General features: G+C 46.0%; 1 protein-coding gene across 1 annotated transcript in view; it reads left to right on the top strand.

Annotated features, from left to right (window-relative positions):
- MAPKAPK2 (MAPK activated protein kinase 2) overlaps positions 1-15963 on the top strand; it is a 378176-nt gene that overhangs the window by 66829 nt on the left and 295384 nt on the right. Inside the window, exon 3 of the mRNA XM_068266238.1 lies at positions 1537-1601. Coding sequence (XP_068122339.1) covers positions 1537-1601 — 65 coding nt within the window. The remainder of the gene's footprint in view (positions 1-1536; positions 1602-15963) is intronic.

The raw sequence follows: 15963 nt of genomic DNA, 5'->3' as shown, positions 1-15963 counted from the left end.
GGAGATGCGGCAATGGGGAACAGAAACTGCGTGGGGATCGTGATTGATGGCAGTAAGTAATCAGTGTGTATATGTACGCCCATGATCCACAAGTGAAGTACACGGGTGTGTATATACCAAGGAGCCGTAACTGGTAAAAAGGAAATAAATATGGCAGCCTCCATATCCCTCTCACTTAAGTTGTACTTTAAGGCCAGAATTGCCTGTAGGTTTGCCTTTTAATACATTTTTTCCTTAAAGACTGGTTAATGAAGTATGTTAGTCAGTGGCGTAGCTAAGAAGCTATGGGCCCTGGTGCAAGTTTTACATGGGGCCCCCAAGCACTCTATACATAATTGATACGGTGCACCGACACCTGCCAATGGCAACTACAGTGTCTGAGGTGTAAGAAGGGGATGGGGAACAGTTTGTTAACCACTTCCCTACCACGCTATTTTGTGCTGATCGGTGCTGCGTGGGCTCTCCAGCCCGCAGCACCGATCAGCTAGCAGCCAGGCCGATCAGACTTCCCCCCTTTTTTCCCCACTAGGGGGATGTCCTGCTGGGGGGTCTGATCACCGCCGGCTGCTTGCGCTTGCGGGGGGGGGCTCTTCAAAGCCCCCCTCCGCAGCGCTTCCTGGCCTCCTTCCCCTTCCCTCCCTCTCCCTTCCCCTGTGAGCGGCGCAGGACGGATTTCCGTCCTGCGCCTGATGGGATAGGCTTTAGCCTATCAGATGCCGGTGATCCCCGGCCAATCAGAGGCCGGGGATCACCGATCTCCTCTACGGCGCTGCTGCGCAGCAGCGCCGTATACATGTAAACACCGGGGAAGGTCTTCCCTGTGTGTTTACATTTACCCTGCGGATCGGCTCGCAGGGTGTTCACGGAGACACCCTCCGGGAACTGACATGGAACGTTTCCATGGAAAACACTTCAGGATTCAGGGGCGTGTATATACGCTATGAGCACAGGTCCAATAGAGAGCTAACACTGTAGTTGAGGGAGGTGCCCTTCGGGGGGCCCCGATACGGTGGCTACCTCTGCAACCCCTATTGCTACGCCCCTGATGTTAGTATTTATGAAGTATGACATTTTTTCACATTTTAAAAAAATGTAAATATATAAATGTTTCACATTTTGTAATAACCTATATGTGAAAAATGATTCTTCATACCATGACTGAATTACTAAGGGCCAGTTCACACGGGCAAATGCAAGACATTAATCTCTGGCCCGGGGCTTGTCGTCAAAGCACTGCCCATTCAAAGTGGATTTTACCGTTGTTTACGCAAACCCACATTCTGAACCTGATTTTTCACATTGTTTCAGTCTACCCTGAAAGCCACTAATTGTGTCCAGGGTTATTTACTGCCGTGTCTGTGTCTCCCTGCCGGGAGAGGGGGGGAAAACCATTGATCACTGATAAGAGCTACCAAAATACACTAAATGCTTTTCTGCACGCTTGCAGAAAAGCACATAGCCAACACGCCACCAGAAGCCCATTTGAACTGGCTCTTAGAAAGGCAAAGCAGCTTATAATTGATTTTGTTTTTGTAGCCTAGATGGAGGAGAGCTATTCAGTCGCATTCAAGATAGAGGAGACCAGGCATTCACTGAAAGGGGTATGTAATTACTGTTTATAAAGTGGTCCCTAATCCTGTCATCAATCTTGACAACCACTCCTCAATTATTCTCCCACCCCCACATGTCACCTCCCTTCTAACGTACCATGGATAGGGTACCGGCTAAAAGACAGAAAGTAAAGCGTTGTGGTCAATGGGTCATATTCAAAATTGGTGACCGTTAGCAGTGCGGTCATACAGGGGTCAGTATTTGGACCAGTACTCTTCAATTTATTTATTAATAACCTAGTAGATAGCAATGTTGCTATTTTTGCAGATACAAAATTGTGCAGAATCCTCAATTCTCTGGGCTCTTTTCCATATAGCGTGCTTTCAGGCACGCTTATGTGAACGCGATCGCAGGGACATCAGCGAGTGCATAGACTGCACTTTCTGATGTTTCCATTCATGCGCTGCGATTCACTACTGAATCACAGCGCATAGTTGCCTGCATTTCTGGGCGCTTCAGCCCTCCGTATAATGCATGGGATTGCAAGCCCAGCCCCCCCCCCCCCCGCCAGGAGTGCCAAGGGGCTCTGCGCTGCATGGAAACTAGCCCTGAGGATGGTAGTGACATATTGCATAAGGATCTGGATAGCCTTACTTTATGGGCACATAAATGGCAGATGAATTTCAATGTTAAATGTTAAAAAATGTCATGCATTTTGGTCGTACCAGCGGTCTAGCACCATACAAAGTAAATGGGATTCAGATGGGGACATCAAACTTGGAGAAGGACTTCGAATTGACAACAAGTTACATAATCATATTCAATGCCGAACTGCTGCAGCTAAAGCAAATAACATTTTGGGATGCATTAAAAGGGAAATAAAAACTCGGGATGCTAGCATAATATTGCCCCTGTTTAACTCTCTAGTAAGGGCGCATCTGGAATATGGAATTCAATTCTGGGCACTGCATTACAGGAAAAATATTGCAGTTTTAGAGCAGGTGCAGAGACGAGAAACAAAATTAACTAGATGGTGTCGTTTCTGAAGAAACCACAGGATGTTGGCTATGTGTCTGATTGACTGAATGTGGCTCTGCCCACCTTGCAAAATTTTAACCACAGTCACCGAGTGACCCACTGTGCCAAGTCTGGGAACTCTGGCTTTAATACTGTGAGAATTACAGCTGTTCACATTTTCTCATTGAAGTTAATAGGGAAAACGTTATTGGTTGTGGCTCCACCCACTTTTTTGGTTCCCCAGAATGTGACAGAATTTTTCAGCTTCACCCCATGACCAAGTGACCCAAGTTTGGTGAGAAAAAATTGGTGCTGGGCACCCGGCAAAAAGAGGGGTAAATCACACCTGCTGCAAACATATGCTGTATCACTCACAAGTCCTCACTCTTGTGGCCGCAAATCAGTATGCACAGTGATGTGCTGACGGTATTAGAAATACAGAAGAAAGTCACTGTCACTGTCCTGTTAACAGCATTTGACAACAGCAGCCAAGTGACATATGGTGATGGGCAAAAGCTTTACATCAAACCTGTCAGACGTCTTGCATCGATACATTCATGAGTGCATCCAGTGAGGCTTGCATGGAGAGGACGTGGTGACCAGGGGATAAGGGATGTGCACAACAGCCGTTTTGCGCTCTGTAGCGCTTGCTCTCGTGCGTATCCAGGCAAATGACAGCGCATCTGGGTCTCGGAGATCAAGACTCGAGAATCCGCCCACGGCGCACACGTCATTGGTCCGTAAGTGGAAGTTACAGGAAGTGTTTAGTGTCAAAGGTGAGGTGTCAGTACTGGCGGAAGTTGACGGGCAAAAAGTCCGTACAAGCGCCAGTGCTGGCGGAAGTGTTATTCCGTGTAAAATTTGATAACCGAAATAGAATCAGTGTAAATCAGTGATTAGGGGGGTTAGACCCATTATTGCATGTGCATTAGTGAAAATATTATAAGCCTTAGGTGAAACTATTACTTTAAAACACCATAAATGTCACAACAGATTCTGCAAAAAATTCTTCTATGTGCAAACAACTGTCAAAGATCTATATATATTATGCTAAAATTAAAACCACTCCGTTTATTCAAAAATTACCTACTACCTAAATTTAAAAACACTATGGGGAAACCTTCTGTTTATAGAAGGAGTAATCGGGATTATTACCCGATACACTGCCCAACCATAGTTGTAACAACCTGGTCCATAAAATGAGACTTCTTTGGGCTAAAGTACGTGGGAACGGTAGACAGAGAGACACTCCACTAATACAGGAATATTGCCTTGGGCAAAATGCTCAAGGATGATGCTCATAAACCAATGGGCCAAGATAAACATACAGCTCAGGCACACATTAAATTGTGTCATCGCTGCGACATGCCATTCTCTTCCCGGTTGGGAGCATCCACACCCAAGGAGAGGGGAGGCGAAGCGCCCCATCCCATAGGCGTAGCGGGGAATATGGGGTTTGCGAAAAACGGGGGCAGCCAATTCTGCGCCAAACTGTCACCCTCAAAAGAACATGGGGCCATTGGCTGAAATGGGAAAGGGCGATGTACAGGCATATATCCCATATATGCAAAGTCAAAGCGCGGCTGCCCTCCGTGTACGCACCACCCCTCACCCACCAAGCCTAAGAAAACTGTATAAAAAAACCACTGGGATAGGGGAAGCCAACATGGCGAGCCCTAGTGTGAATTACACTCAATATAGGGTGCGTCGCCACCCATCGGTGTAGGCACCCGGCCGGACCAGACAAGGCACTCTTGGGATTCACTGACAGTTGTTTGCACATAGAAGAATTTTTTGCAGAATCTGTTGTGACATTTATGGTGTTTTAAAGTAATAGTTTCACCTAAGGTTTATAATATTTTCACTAATGCACATGCAATAATGGGTCTATCCCCCCTAATCACTGATTTACACTGATTCTATTTCGTTTACCAAATTTTACACGGAATAACACTTCCGCCAGCACTGGCGCTTGTATGGACATTTTGCCCGTCAACTGCTGCCAGTACGGACGTCTCACCTTTGACACTAAACACTTCCTGTAGCTTCCACTTACGGACCAATGACATGCGCCGTGGGCGGAGTCTCGGGTCTTGATCTCCGAGACCCAGAAGCGCCGTCATTTGCCCGGATACGCACGTGAGCAAGCGCTACAGAGCGCGAAACAGGCTGTTGTGCACATCCCTTATCCCCTGGTCACCACGTCCTCTCCATGCAAGCCTCACTGGATGCACTCATGAATGTATCGATGCAAGACATCTGACAGGTTTGATGTAATGCTTTTGCCCATCACCATATGTCACTTGGCTGCTGTAGTCAATAAATGCTGTTAACAGGACAGTGCCCGGTCCATTCATCTTTGTTTTACGCCAAGTTTGGTGAGTCTAACTTCAAAGCTATATGAGTGGTAGACGTTTAACATTTTCCAATGAAAGTCTATGGGAAAAATTGGGTCTTCGGGGGTCTGCCACAGGGGCATGGAGGGTGAGATTGCTTAACAAAGCACAAGCAACCTATTCGAGTATGAGCCGAACAAGTGTGCAAAGTTTCAGAATTCTACTCCTAAAACTCTGGGAGGAGTATCGAATAGAAAATGGCTAAATTTTCATTGGCCATCGGTAGCTCAGCCCACTTTGGGGTGACCCCCAAAATACATATTTTTATTTGGGTGACACCAACAATATGTGGTCGAGTTTAGGGAGTGTAGCTTGAAAACTATACGAGCGGCAGCTATATAAAAAAAATTTCCCTGTCAGTCAATACAAAAAAAAGGGGTCTTCCAGGGTCTGCCGCAGGGGCACGGAGGGTGGGATCGCTTATTAAAGCACAAGCAATGTACTTCGCTATAAGACAAGTGTGGAAAGTTGTACCCCTAAAACTGTAGGAGGAGTAGCATATACAAAGTGGGGGCGCCAATAATAATAACAACTAGATGGTGTCATTTCTGAAGAAACCACAGGATGTTGGCTATGAAATGCTAGAGGTGTTGTGGCACGTCGCCCCAGGTTTAAAACTGTGAAAATTGAAGCAGAATAAAATGCACCATTAAAAGCAATAAAAAAGATTGGCTGTTTTTTGGCCCTGCCTACTTTTAAAATTTGTATCCCAGTCACCCAATGACCGACTGTGCCAAGTTTGAAGTCCCTGCCATAAACAGTAAAAGAATGGCAGCAACTTATATATTGACATTCATTTGCAATAGGTAACATTTGATTCGCTGTTTTAAGCTCCACCCATTTTTTGAATTTTAACCTCAACCACCATGTCATGGTCTGTGCCAAGTTTTGGACCTCTGGCTGTAAAACTGTGAGAGTGGCAGTATTTGAAAGTTTTACATTGAAGTGCATGGGTGAAATTTAATTGGATGTTAGTGGCTCTGCCCACTTTTCCTATTTTTTTGACCACAGTCACCTAGTGAGTAACTGAGCCAAGTTTGGGACACCTAGCATTTAAACTGTGATAATAGCAGCAGTTTATAATTTTTCATTAAGGTCAATGGCTAAAATCTGGCTGTTGCCCCGCCCCTTTTTTTCCTAATTGTGATCCACAGTCACCCAGTGACTAACACATGGGGGTAGTTTTATTTTTTTCTATTGAAAATCAATTAATGACATTTGATTGGGTTAGTGGCTCCACCCACTTTTTCTAAACTTGAAGTGGAAACCCCCAGCGGCCACATTTGCAATATTCGAGGTCAATGACAATAATGTGAGAATGGCAGCCTTTTTAATCTTTCCCATTAAAATCAATAAAAGAAATCTGATTGGTTGGTTTTGGCCCCACTCACTTTTTTAAATTTTAATCCCAGTCCCCTGGTGACCAACTGTACCAAGTTTGGGGACCCTGCTATTAACCGTCTAAGAGTGGCAGCAGTTTTAAATTTTCCCATTTAAATGAATGGCTGAAATTTGATTGGCTGGTGTAGACTCCACCTACTTTTTATAAATTTTAGCCGCAGTCACCCAGTGACCCAGTGTGCCAAGTTTGGGAACTCTGGCTTTAATACTGTGAGAATTACAGCTGTTTACATTTTCTCATTGAAGTCAATAGGGAAAATCTCATTGGTTGTTTGTGGCTCCGCCCACTTTTTGGGGTTCCAAAATGTGACATTTTTCAGCTTCACCCCATGACCAAGTTTGGTGAACGTATCTTAGTCTGATCACTGAAGGGAGAACATTTGTCTCTGGACCTCTGCTCCCAGGGACTTCTCTGTGGTGTGCCTTTCCAACCATCTGTGTAGGAGGAGCGAAGAAAGTCTGAACTTTAAGGCACTGCTTAGGCCTTTCGCTGGCAGGAGCGTACTTTGCAGGCCGGCAATCCCAGGATGGGGCAGCCGGCTCCAAAACCCCCTGACTCTGCTTGCTTGGGAGGGGACGTTTCTTTGAGTGAAGACATTTTTATGACAAATAATACAAATAAGGCAGAAACTGAGACAGTACTGGCCTCAATTCACTAAGATCATGCTGGAGATAAGGCAAGAGTAAACTTGCCACCACACAGTGAGAGAGTTATCTTATCTCTTCATTCCTTACGTTACCTCCTGTGTAGTTATTTACACACGCAGTTAAGTCTTTAACTTAAGAATTCTGGAGTTATTTTGAAGACAGAAGAGTTAACTTTAAGTTTGCCTGAGGTAAAATTTTTCCTGAATCCTACATGCCATGGTGGTAACGCTAGAAACATTATTAAAGACAGGAGATAAGTTTAGTGAATTGAGGCCAGTGTCAGTTAATGACACATTAGTTAAACAGGAATTAAATGGGACAGAGAGGTCGGCCACTGTTGATAAATCTGTTCAGTGATGCTCATTCGAATATCCGGGTAACCCGGATATCCGAACTTTTTCAAACTATTCAATTCGGCTTCCGGATTTTTTTAAAATCCGGATAGCTATCTGCGGATAGTTTTATAGCCAACCCGGATATCCGCGGATTTCTCCCAGATATCCGGATTACAATTTCAATGGCAAAAAGACACCCACACACTCCTCTCTCCCTCTCAGGGATTTGTAGGATGTCAAAAGCCAGCTCACATACATTGGCCAGGAATCGAACCCAGGTCCACTGCTTGGAGGGCAGCTATGCTCACCACTATACTACCGACAGCACTACATGCTGAAGCCAGCCTAGCATGTACCATTGTGATATACCCAAGACAAAAATGAGCTTGCTTATTTGCCTAATTTGCTAGATGAAAGCAGTGGGACACATGGTGAAACTGCTTACAATATTCAATTCAATACTTCAGAATCAGAAAGATCATGTACCCCCCCTGGATGATGATGGTGTAACACACACAGCAAATGACAGCAATTTGAAGTTTGGAAGATTCCAGGGCAAGGGTGGGAAGGATGAAAAGCTAGATGGCCATGCAACCCTTCCTGCTGGGATGGCCTTGCATTTTGTGCTCAACAGTTGCCTGAAGAAAACCCCAGATAGCCATTTAGCAGCCATGACATATACACAGTCCTTGTGGCACAATTGGTTAGTGCATTTGGCTGCAGAGTGGCACAGCACAAGTGTGCTGGGTCCATAACCCAGAGGTTGATGGATTGAAACCATCCTCTGCTAGACATGATTTCATTTTTGCACCTCGCTTTATCGCATGGGCAAAACGGTTTCCATAGCCCTGTAAGAGAAAGTGAAATAAGGGCCCTGCCGTAACATAGATATTACGGGAGCTAAGACTACTCCTGGGCCTTTCTTGTAGTTGAAGAGATGAGTAAACTGTGACACCACACTTAAAAAAAAAAAAAAAAAAAAATACAGCAAACCGAGAAGCTTCCCCATATTGGAGCATTGGATTCGGTAAAGTCTTAAGCCAATGTGTTGTAAAACACAAGTAAGCTTTAGGTTAGCAGGAATGGTTGCATGGCCACCTAGCTTTTCATCCTTCCCAGGCCAGCTAGGCTGGCTTCAGCCTGTAGTGTTGGTAGTATAGAGGTGAGCATAGTTGCCCTCCATGCAGTTGACCTGGGTTTGATTCCTGGCTAATGTATGTGAGCGTTCTGTAGTGTTGGTAGTATAGTGGTGAGCATAGCTGCCCTCCACGCAGTTGACCTGGGTTCGATTCCTGGCTTATGTATGTGAGCGTGCTTTTGACATCCTACAAATCCCTGGAAGACGAGTGAGTGAGGGAGGAAGGGAGGAGGGAGGAAGGTGGGTAAGAGGCTAGAAGGTGTTTTTAAAGGTTAGAAATGGTTTTAAAGCATTTTGAAAGGCACTTCCGGTTTCTCTATCCGGATATCCGAATAGGTCGGATATCCGCGGATAATGCGTTCGGATATCCGCGTTCATGCGGATATCTAAAAGTTCGGATATCCGAATTGGATCCGGATATCTGAAAATCCGGATCAATTCGGATTTTAAAAAGTACTATCCAAGCAACACTGTATCTGTTAGTGCATCTATTGGAATTAAAAAAAAAAATTATATGGAAACAGAGTGTGGAGGAGGTTATGCTAGCCTTGGGTGCACTGGCAGATGTAGATGTGTTGGGTGACTTTTACTCAGAAACCAAAAGATATATAATTACTGATCTCAAATTGGTTATTTTTGATGTCATAACAGGTGAAGAAATAGGATCATTAAAATGCAATCCCCATTTAAGAAGAATTTCTACTGTTGGATTAGGTACTGATAGAGGTCAGCAAGCAGACTTTATGGTGGGCAGTAACACGTTAAAAAGACTGTTCATATAGATACAACATAAATGGTGATGAAATATGCAGAGACAAAATTATAGGAATTGGTGGAAGTCACCCATCACTTTGTCCGCGCCCGGCCCCTGTGTCCCCAGTTTTGGTTGCGGCGACTCCAACGGAAGTATTGCAGGAGCCACAGATGCCAAAACAAACTGAGATTTCAGAAAAGAACGAGGTACTGTCCTCTGTGTCATGGCCTGGCATGTCATATGCCGAGGCGGCCAGGGGACAATGAGCCAGAGGTCAGCAGATGGATGGTCTCGGAGTGTTGGGGCCCTTAAGATCTGAAATTGCTGCGTAATGCAGAGGCTGTGGAGCGGTCTAGACTTGTAGCCAGCTGACTTCTCTCTGTAGACCTACAGCATGCATGCCAACTGCGCTGCTCGATCGGCTTCACGGAGCACAGACTGGACGTGCTGGTCAGATGTACACAGGCTCCGCCCACCTACGCGGTTCACGCCGTGGACGATTCTTCATGGTGCAAGCACACTCCCCGTGTCCTCCCTTAAGTACCCGGGCAGCAGTACTTCCTCCTATGACATCACTATGTTTGGCAGTCTTCATAGCAACTCTCTTCACACACGGAAGCAGCAGCGCTGTCAATAGATGCACATAACGCCTCCATAGGATCACAAACAAGGACAGAGGTTAACACTACTTATGACAGCTCTTTGCACATGATAGTGATAGTTTTGTTATTGCACACATATACCTCATCACTTCTCCGTTACAGTAAATTATAGACGAGGTTTGATAATCCTCTTCAGTTTTATCTCTGCCTTTCAATAGATGCGCTGTTATTGTCCACTTCTTGATTTGTCCTATATTCCAGCGATATCAAGATTTTTTTTCATATAGGACCATTTTAGGACTATGAAGCAATACGCTTCACCCAAATAGATATATGTATCTACTAGCAAAGGGACATCTATACATCTATGAGACTGGGGCCAGATCTACAAAATCAGTAAACCTATCTACCAAGACTAGGGACATGCACTCAGCAATCAGGCATAGGCATCCAAACGTAAATAACCCTCGCAAATTGAGCTCTCTATTGCAACTCATGCAGGATTACTTAAGACAAACTAAATCCAAATGACTATCTGCATGAGTGTGCAGAGCCTACTAATAGACAACATGCACATCTTACATTCAAATCAGATGCACCTAACTGCCATTAGAGGATACTGGTTTCCCTTGTGGAAGTAGTGCTGCCCTTTTTTCGCTGTGTACAAAAGCTGTAAGTATATTCTATTGTCAGCCACTCTCATTTAATAGTATGCAACTATAGTGTTCACCCCAGAATTTTTTTCCAGCTGGGTGGCATGAAAAAGTAGCCGGGTGGCATGAAAAAGTAGGCTAGTGAAGCAAGATTAGAGAATACAGGGCCGGTGCTTTTCTGAGCAACTCTGATTACAGCAGAGGCGAAAGTGAGCTGATGGCAGCCGGGTGCTCACCAAAACTAGCCAGATGGAATACCCAGCTATAAGAGCCTGGGAAGAACACTGCAACTACTGCATGTGCAGAGCTTCTGGTTTGGATTCAAGGTGCGTTTGGTGTCTCTGGGGGGCAGAGGTGGCCTTAGAGTACACGGGGCCTGGGGCGCGGGTCATATGCGGGGGATTAGAGACATATGCTGTGGACACGCGCACGCTGTGGAAGCATACACTCTGTATAGGTTAGATAGGTTGGTGCCTCCAGTATAGGTTAGATGCAACAACCACAACAAATAACATTTGTAGAGCGCTTTTCTCCCATAGGACTCAAAGCGCATAAGCATGGCTCAGACGATCGTGGTACAGAGGAAGAATTTTATAAGTCCGGAAATGCCAGGCTAAACAGGTGGCTTTTCAGTCTGGATTTGAATAGCTCCAGGGATGGTGCTATCTTTACTGGGTGTGGCAGGTTGTTCCAAAGAGTAGGGGCAACATGACAGAAGGCTCTCTCTCCAGATTTTTTGAGGTGCACTCTGGGAGTGACCAAGTTTATAGAACTTGCTGATCTGAGGTCGTGAGAGGTGTGGTGCAGCTTCAACAAGTCCTTCATGTATCCAGGGCCCAGATTGTGCAGGGATTTGAATGTCAGCAGTCCAATCTTGAAGAGTATTCTCCATTCTACTGGTAGCCAGTGCAGTGAGCGAAGGATCGGTGTAATGTGACAGTGGCGAAGCTGGTTTGTTAGCAATCTGGCAGCAGCATTCTGCACTAATTGCAGGCGACGCAGGTCCTTTTTGGGGAGGCCATCATAAAGGGCATTGCAGTAATCCAGCCGTGATGTGATAAAGGCGTGAACTAGGGTTGGAAGATCCTCTGGGGGAATCAGATGTTTAATCTTTGCAATGTTCTTCAGATGAAAGTAGGAAGATTTAACTACAGATGAAATTTGGTTTCTGAAACTCAAATCCCCATCGATTAGTAGGTGCCCCACAGTATAGATTAGATGGGTAGGTGCCCTGCAGTAAAGATTAGATAGGTAGGTAGGTAGGTACCCTGCAGTATAGATTAGATAGGTGCCTGCAATATAAATTAGATAGGTGCCAGCCTGCAGTATAGATTAGGTAGGTGCCCCACAGTATAGATTAGGTAGGTGCCCCACAGTATAGATTAGATAGGTGCCCCACAGTATAGATTAGATAGGTGCCCCACAGTATAGATTAGATAGGTGCCCCACAGTATAGATTAGATAGGTGCCTGCAGTATTGATTAGATAGGTGCCTGCAGTATAGATTAGTAGGTGCCTCGCAGTACAGGTTAGATATGAAGGTGGCTGCAGCGTTGGGGAGAGCGGGCATAGTAGTTAAACTTCACGCGTCTTCCTTCGATCCTCACAGCTACCATCTATTTCCTCTCCCAGCATCTGTGTATTGGTAATAGCGCCCCCTGTGGTGACATGCGGTCACCATAGGGGGCGCTGTTACCAATACACAGATGCTGGGAGAGGAAATAGATGGTAGCTGTGAGGATCGGAGGAAGACACGTGAGTTTTAACTACTATGCCCGCTCTCACCAACGCTGTAGCCACCTTCATATCTAAACTGTACTGCGAGGCACCTACTAATCTATACTGCAGGCACCTACTAATCTATACTGCAGGCACCTACTAATCTATACTGCAGGCACCTACTAATCTATACTGCAGGCACCTACTAATCTATACTGCAGGCACCTACTAATCTATACTGCAGGCACCTACTAATCTATACTGCAGGCACCTACTAATCTAATTTATACTGCAGGCACCTATCTATCTAATTTATACTGCAGGCACCTATCTATCTAATTTATACTGCAGGCACCTATCTAATTTATACTGCAGGCACCTATCTAATTTATACTGCAGGCACCTATCTAATTTATACTGCAGGCACCTACCTATCTAATTTATACTGCAGACACCTACCTATCTAATTTATACTGCAGACACCGATCTAATCTGTACTGCAGGGCACCTACCTACCTATTTAATCTGTACTGCAGGGCACATACCCATCTAATCTAGGGGGCGCTGTTACCAATACACAGATGCTGGGAGAGGAAATAGATGGTAGCTGTGAGGATCGGAGGAAGACACGTGAGTTTTAACTACTATGCCCGCTCTCCCCACCGCTGCAGAGGGTGCGGGGCCCTCTTCAGGCGCGGGGCCTGGGGCGATTGCCCCACTTGCCACCCCCAAAGGCCGGCTCTGCTGGGGGGGGCTCAGTGCTGATGCGCTGATTTACAGTCCTGGCCAAAAGTTTTGACACTCAAAAATATTCGAAATCGGAAAAGTTGGAGCTTACGTTTTTATAATAGCAATTTGCATATACTCCAGAATGTTATGAAGTGTTCAGATGAATTGCATAGTCCTTCTTTGCCATGCAAATTAACAGAATCCCAAAAAAAATTTCTCTAATTGCCATCCGGGACAACACGAGATCCGGTCCCGCCCAGGATCTGGGGAAACACAACCCCCAAGAAGATTAAAAGCCCCCGCCCTCCCTCAAACCTCAGTTTATCTGTGTTTCCGCAATGGAAACCCCTCGGAAGACAAGCTCCCGTTTATTATGTTTTCTCTACTCACCAGAGGGTGAGTCCACAGCGGGAGGAAAGGTGGCTTGGGCGGAACAGAGGGAACGCCAGCTGCAGTCCTCCACATGCGGCGGGTAACGGCTTCTGTGCAGTGTATGGCCGTTACTCCGCACGCTCCCTCTCAGACGCCGGCTCTGCAAGGCGCATCCGCGCTCTGATCGGCCCAGGTAGTGACGTAGGGCACTTGGCCGGAAGGGGGCGGAGCCGGAGAACCAGGAAGTACTCGGGCGGACTCCTGGCTTCTCCAGTACGCCGACAGCCTTCCACAGCGGCAGACGCGTCTTGGCGTGGAGGGATGTCGCAGCAGAGGGAGCAAGCTCAGCAGCAGCAACCACAGCGGGAGACAGAAGCTGCAAGCTCAGCTACCAGACCCTCACCACAGCAGCCATCGGGTACAAGTGGGGTAAGCCTCCAGTGGAGGATAAGGCTATCTTGCTTACCATGTGATTTTTTTAAAGTGATGGCTTTATCAAGTCTTTTTGTCTTATCTGCTTGTTTTTAGACAAAGGCTGATCCTAAAGCTCCTGGTCAAGCTAAAAACTATAAAAGATGTGGCTTATGTAGCAGCAAAATTGCATTAGATGCCCCTAGAAATGTATGCCAGGGTTGTACTGATGACATTGTTGCTTCACATTCCTCAGATATCCTCAAGGGGGTCATGGAGGCAGTTAACAAAAATATGCAGGAGACATTAGACAAATTTAAGGAGTCATTTGTTCCTCCAGCTTCTGAGCCCCTTCCAGGTCCTTCTTCGGGCTTATTGCACCTATCTTCTCCCTTAGATTTTTTGGGGGGCGAAGAGAATGAGGGTGAAGAGGAGGGGGTTTCGGCCTCTCAAGGGGAGGGGGAGCATCCTCAGTCAGAGGACTCGGATAGGGAGGAGATTGTTAAAACCCCAAGGTTTTTGTTCTCTCCAGACGAATCTTCTGAGTTACTTAAGGCTGTTTATACTACAGAACAGATTAAAGAGGCTGTTCCTGAGCTTACTCCTCAGGATCAGGTATATTCAGGCTTGGGACAATCTAAGGGCAGGGTCTTCCCTATTCATAAGACTCTTCAAGAAATTATTGGGTCCCAATGGCGAGATCCTGAAAGGCCCTTGTTTATCCCCAAATCCGCAAAAAGGAAGTATCCCTTTGAACAGGCAGACATTGAGAAATGGACAAAGTGCCCAAAATTGGATGCTTCTTTATCCAAATATTCCAAGGACTCCGATTTATCCTTTGAGGATGCGGGGGTCCTTAAAGGGATACTGTAAGGGGGTCGGGGGAAAATGAGTTGAAGTTACCCGGGGCTTCTAATGGCCCCCCACAGACATCCTGTGCCTGCCCAGCCACTCACCGATGCTCCGGCCCCGCCTCTAGTTCACAACTGGAATTTCTGACTTTAAAGTCAGAAAACCACTGCGCATGCATTGCCGTGTCCTCGCTCCCGCTGATGGCACCAGGAGCATACTGCGCAGACCAAAGACCATACTGGGCTTGTGCAATACTCTCCTGGTGACATCAGCGGGAGCGAGGATGCAGCTGCGCAGGCACAGTGGTTTTCAGACTTTAAAGTCTGAAATTCCAGAAGTGAACTGGAGGCGGGGCCGGAGCATTGGAGAGTGGCTCCGTGGGTACAGGATGTCTGCGGGGGTCATTAGAAGCCCTGGGTAAGTTCAACTCATTTTCCCCCGACCCCCCTACAGTATCCCTTTAAGGATGTGATGGATAAAAAAGTGTATTCACTACTTAAGAAAGCTTGGGAATCTGCCGCTTTTGGATTCATCCCAGGGATTTCAGCAACTTGTATTGCCAGAAATCTTAGAATTTGGATGGATGATCTGATTGAACAAATTTCTAAGGGGGTGCCTCTTAAGGACTACGCATCTTCATTGCCGGTAGTCTTGAGAGCAGTCGCTTCTTTAGCAGATGCTGTTACGGAACTTATACGCGTTTCAGCGCGCACCACAGCGCTCGTTAACTCTGCCAGAAGGGCAGTATGGCTTAAGACCTGGGAGGGAGACCAGACATCTAAAAATAGATTATGCTCTATTCCTTTTGAAGGGAACCTTCTGTTTGGGTCAGAATTGGATGAAGTTCTGTCTCGCTCAGCAGAGAAGGGCAAACAATTCCCGAATAAGAGAAAGAACGTTAGGGGAAAGAAACCCTTTGTTCCTAATAAACAATCAACGGACCTATCGAAAGGTAAGAATGTGCAGAGGAAATGGTCCTTTCCGAAAGGGAAGGGCAGAGGGGGATTCACTCTTGGTAAGACTGAACCCCCCAAAACCATTAAATGACTTTTTGCCAGTAGGGGGATGACTGATTTATTTTCGTTTAGAATGGGAGAAATTGAATCCCGATCCTTTTGTGTTTCGAATTATAAAGCAGGGCTACCGCCTTCAATTTTCCAGTCCTCCCCCTCAAAGGAAGTTTCTAAATCCTATTCCAAGGGATCCTACAAAGGCCTTGGGATTGGAGTTAGAGGTCCAAAAACTGTTGGAAAAAAGAGTGATTGTGTCTGTTCCCCAGGAAGAAGAATTCCAGGGCTACTACTCCCACTTGTTTCTAGTGAAGAAAACCAACGGGGAGTTCAGGTTTATCCTGAATTTGAAATCTCTCAATCCGTTCCTAATTT

Source organism: Hyperolius riggenbachi, chromosome 2, assembly GCF_040937935.1.
Source record: "Hyperolius riggenbachi isolate aHypRig1 chromosome 2, aHypRig1.pri, whole genome shotgun sequence".
Taxonomy (NCBI): Eukaryota; Metazoa; Chordata; class Amphibia; order Anura; family Hyperoliidae; genus Hyperolius; species Hyperolius riggenbachi.
This window is presented reverse-complemented; position numbering and strand designations above follow the sequence as displayed.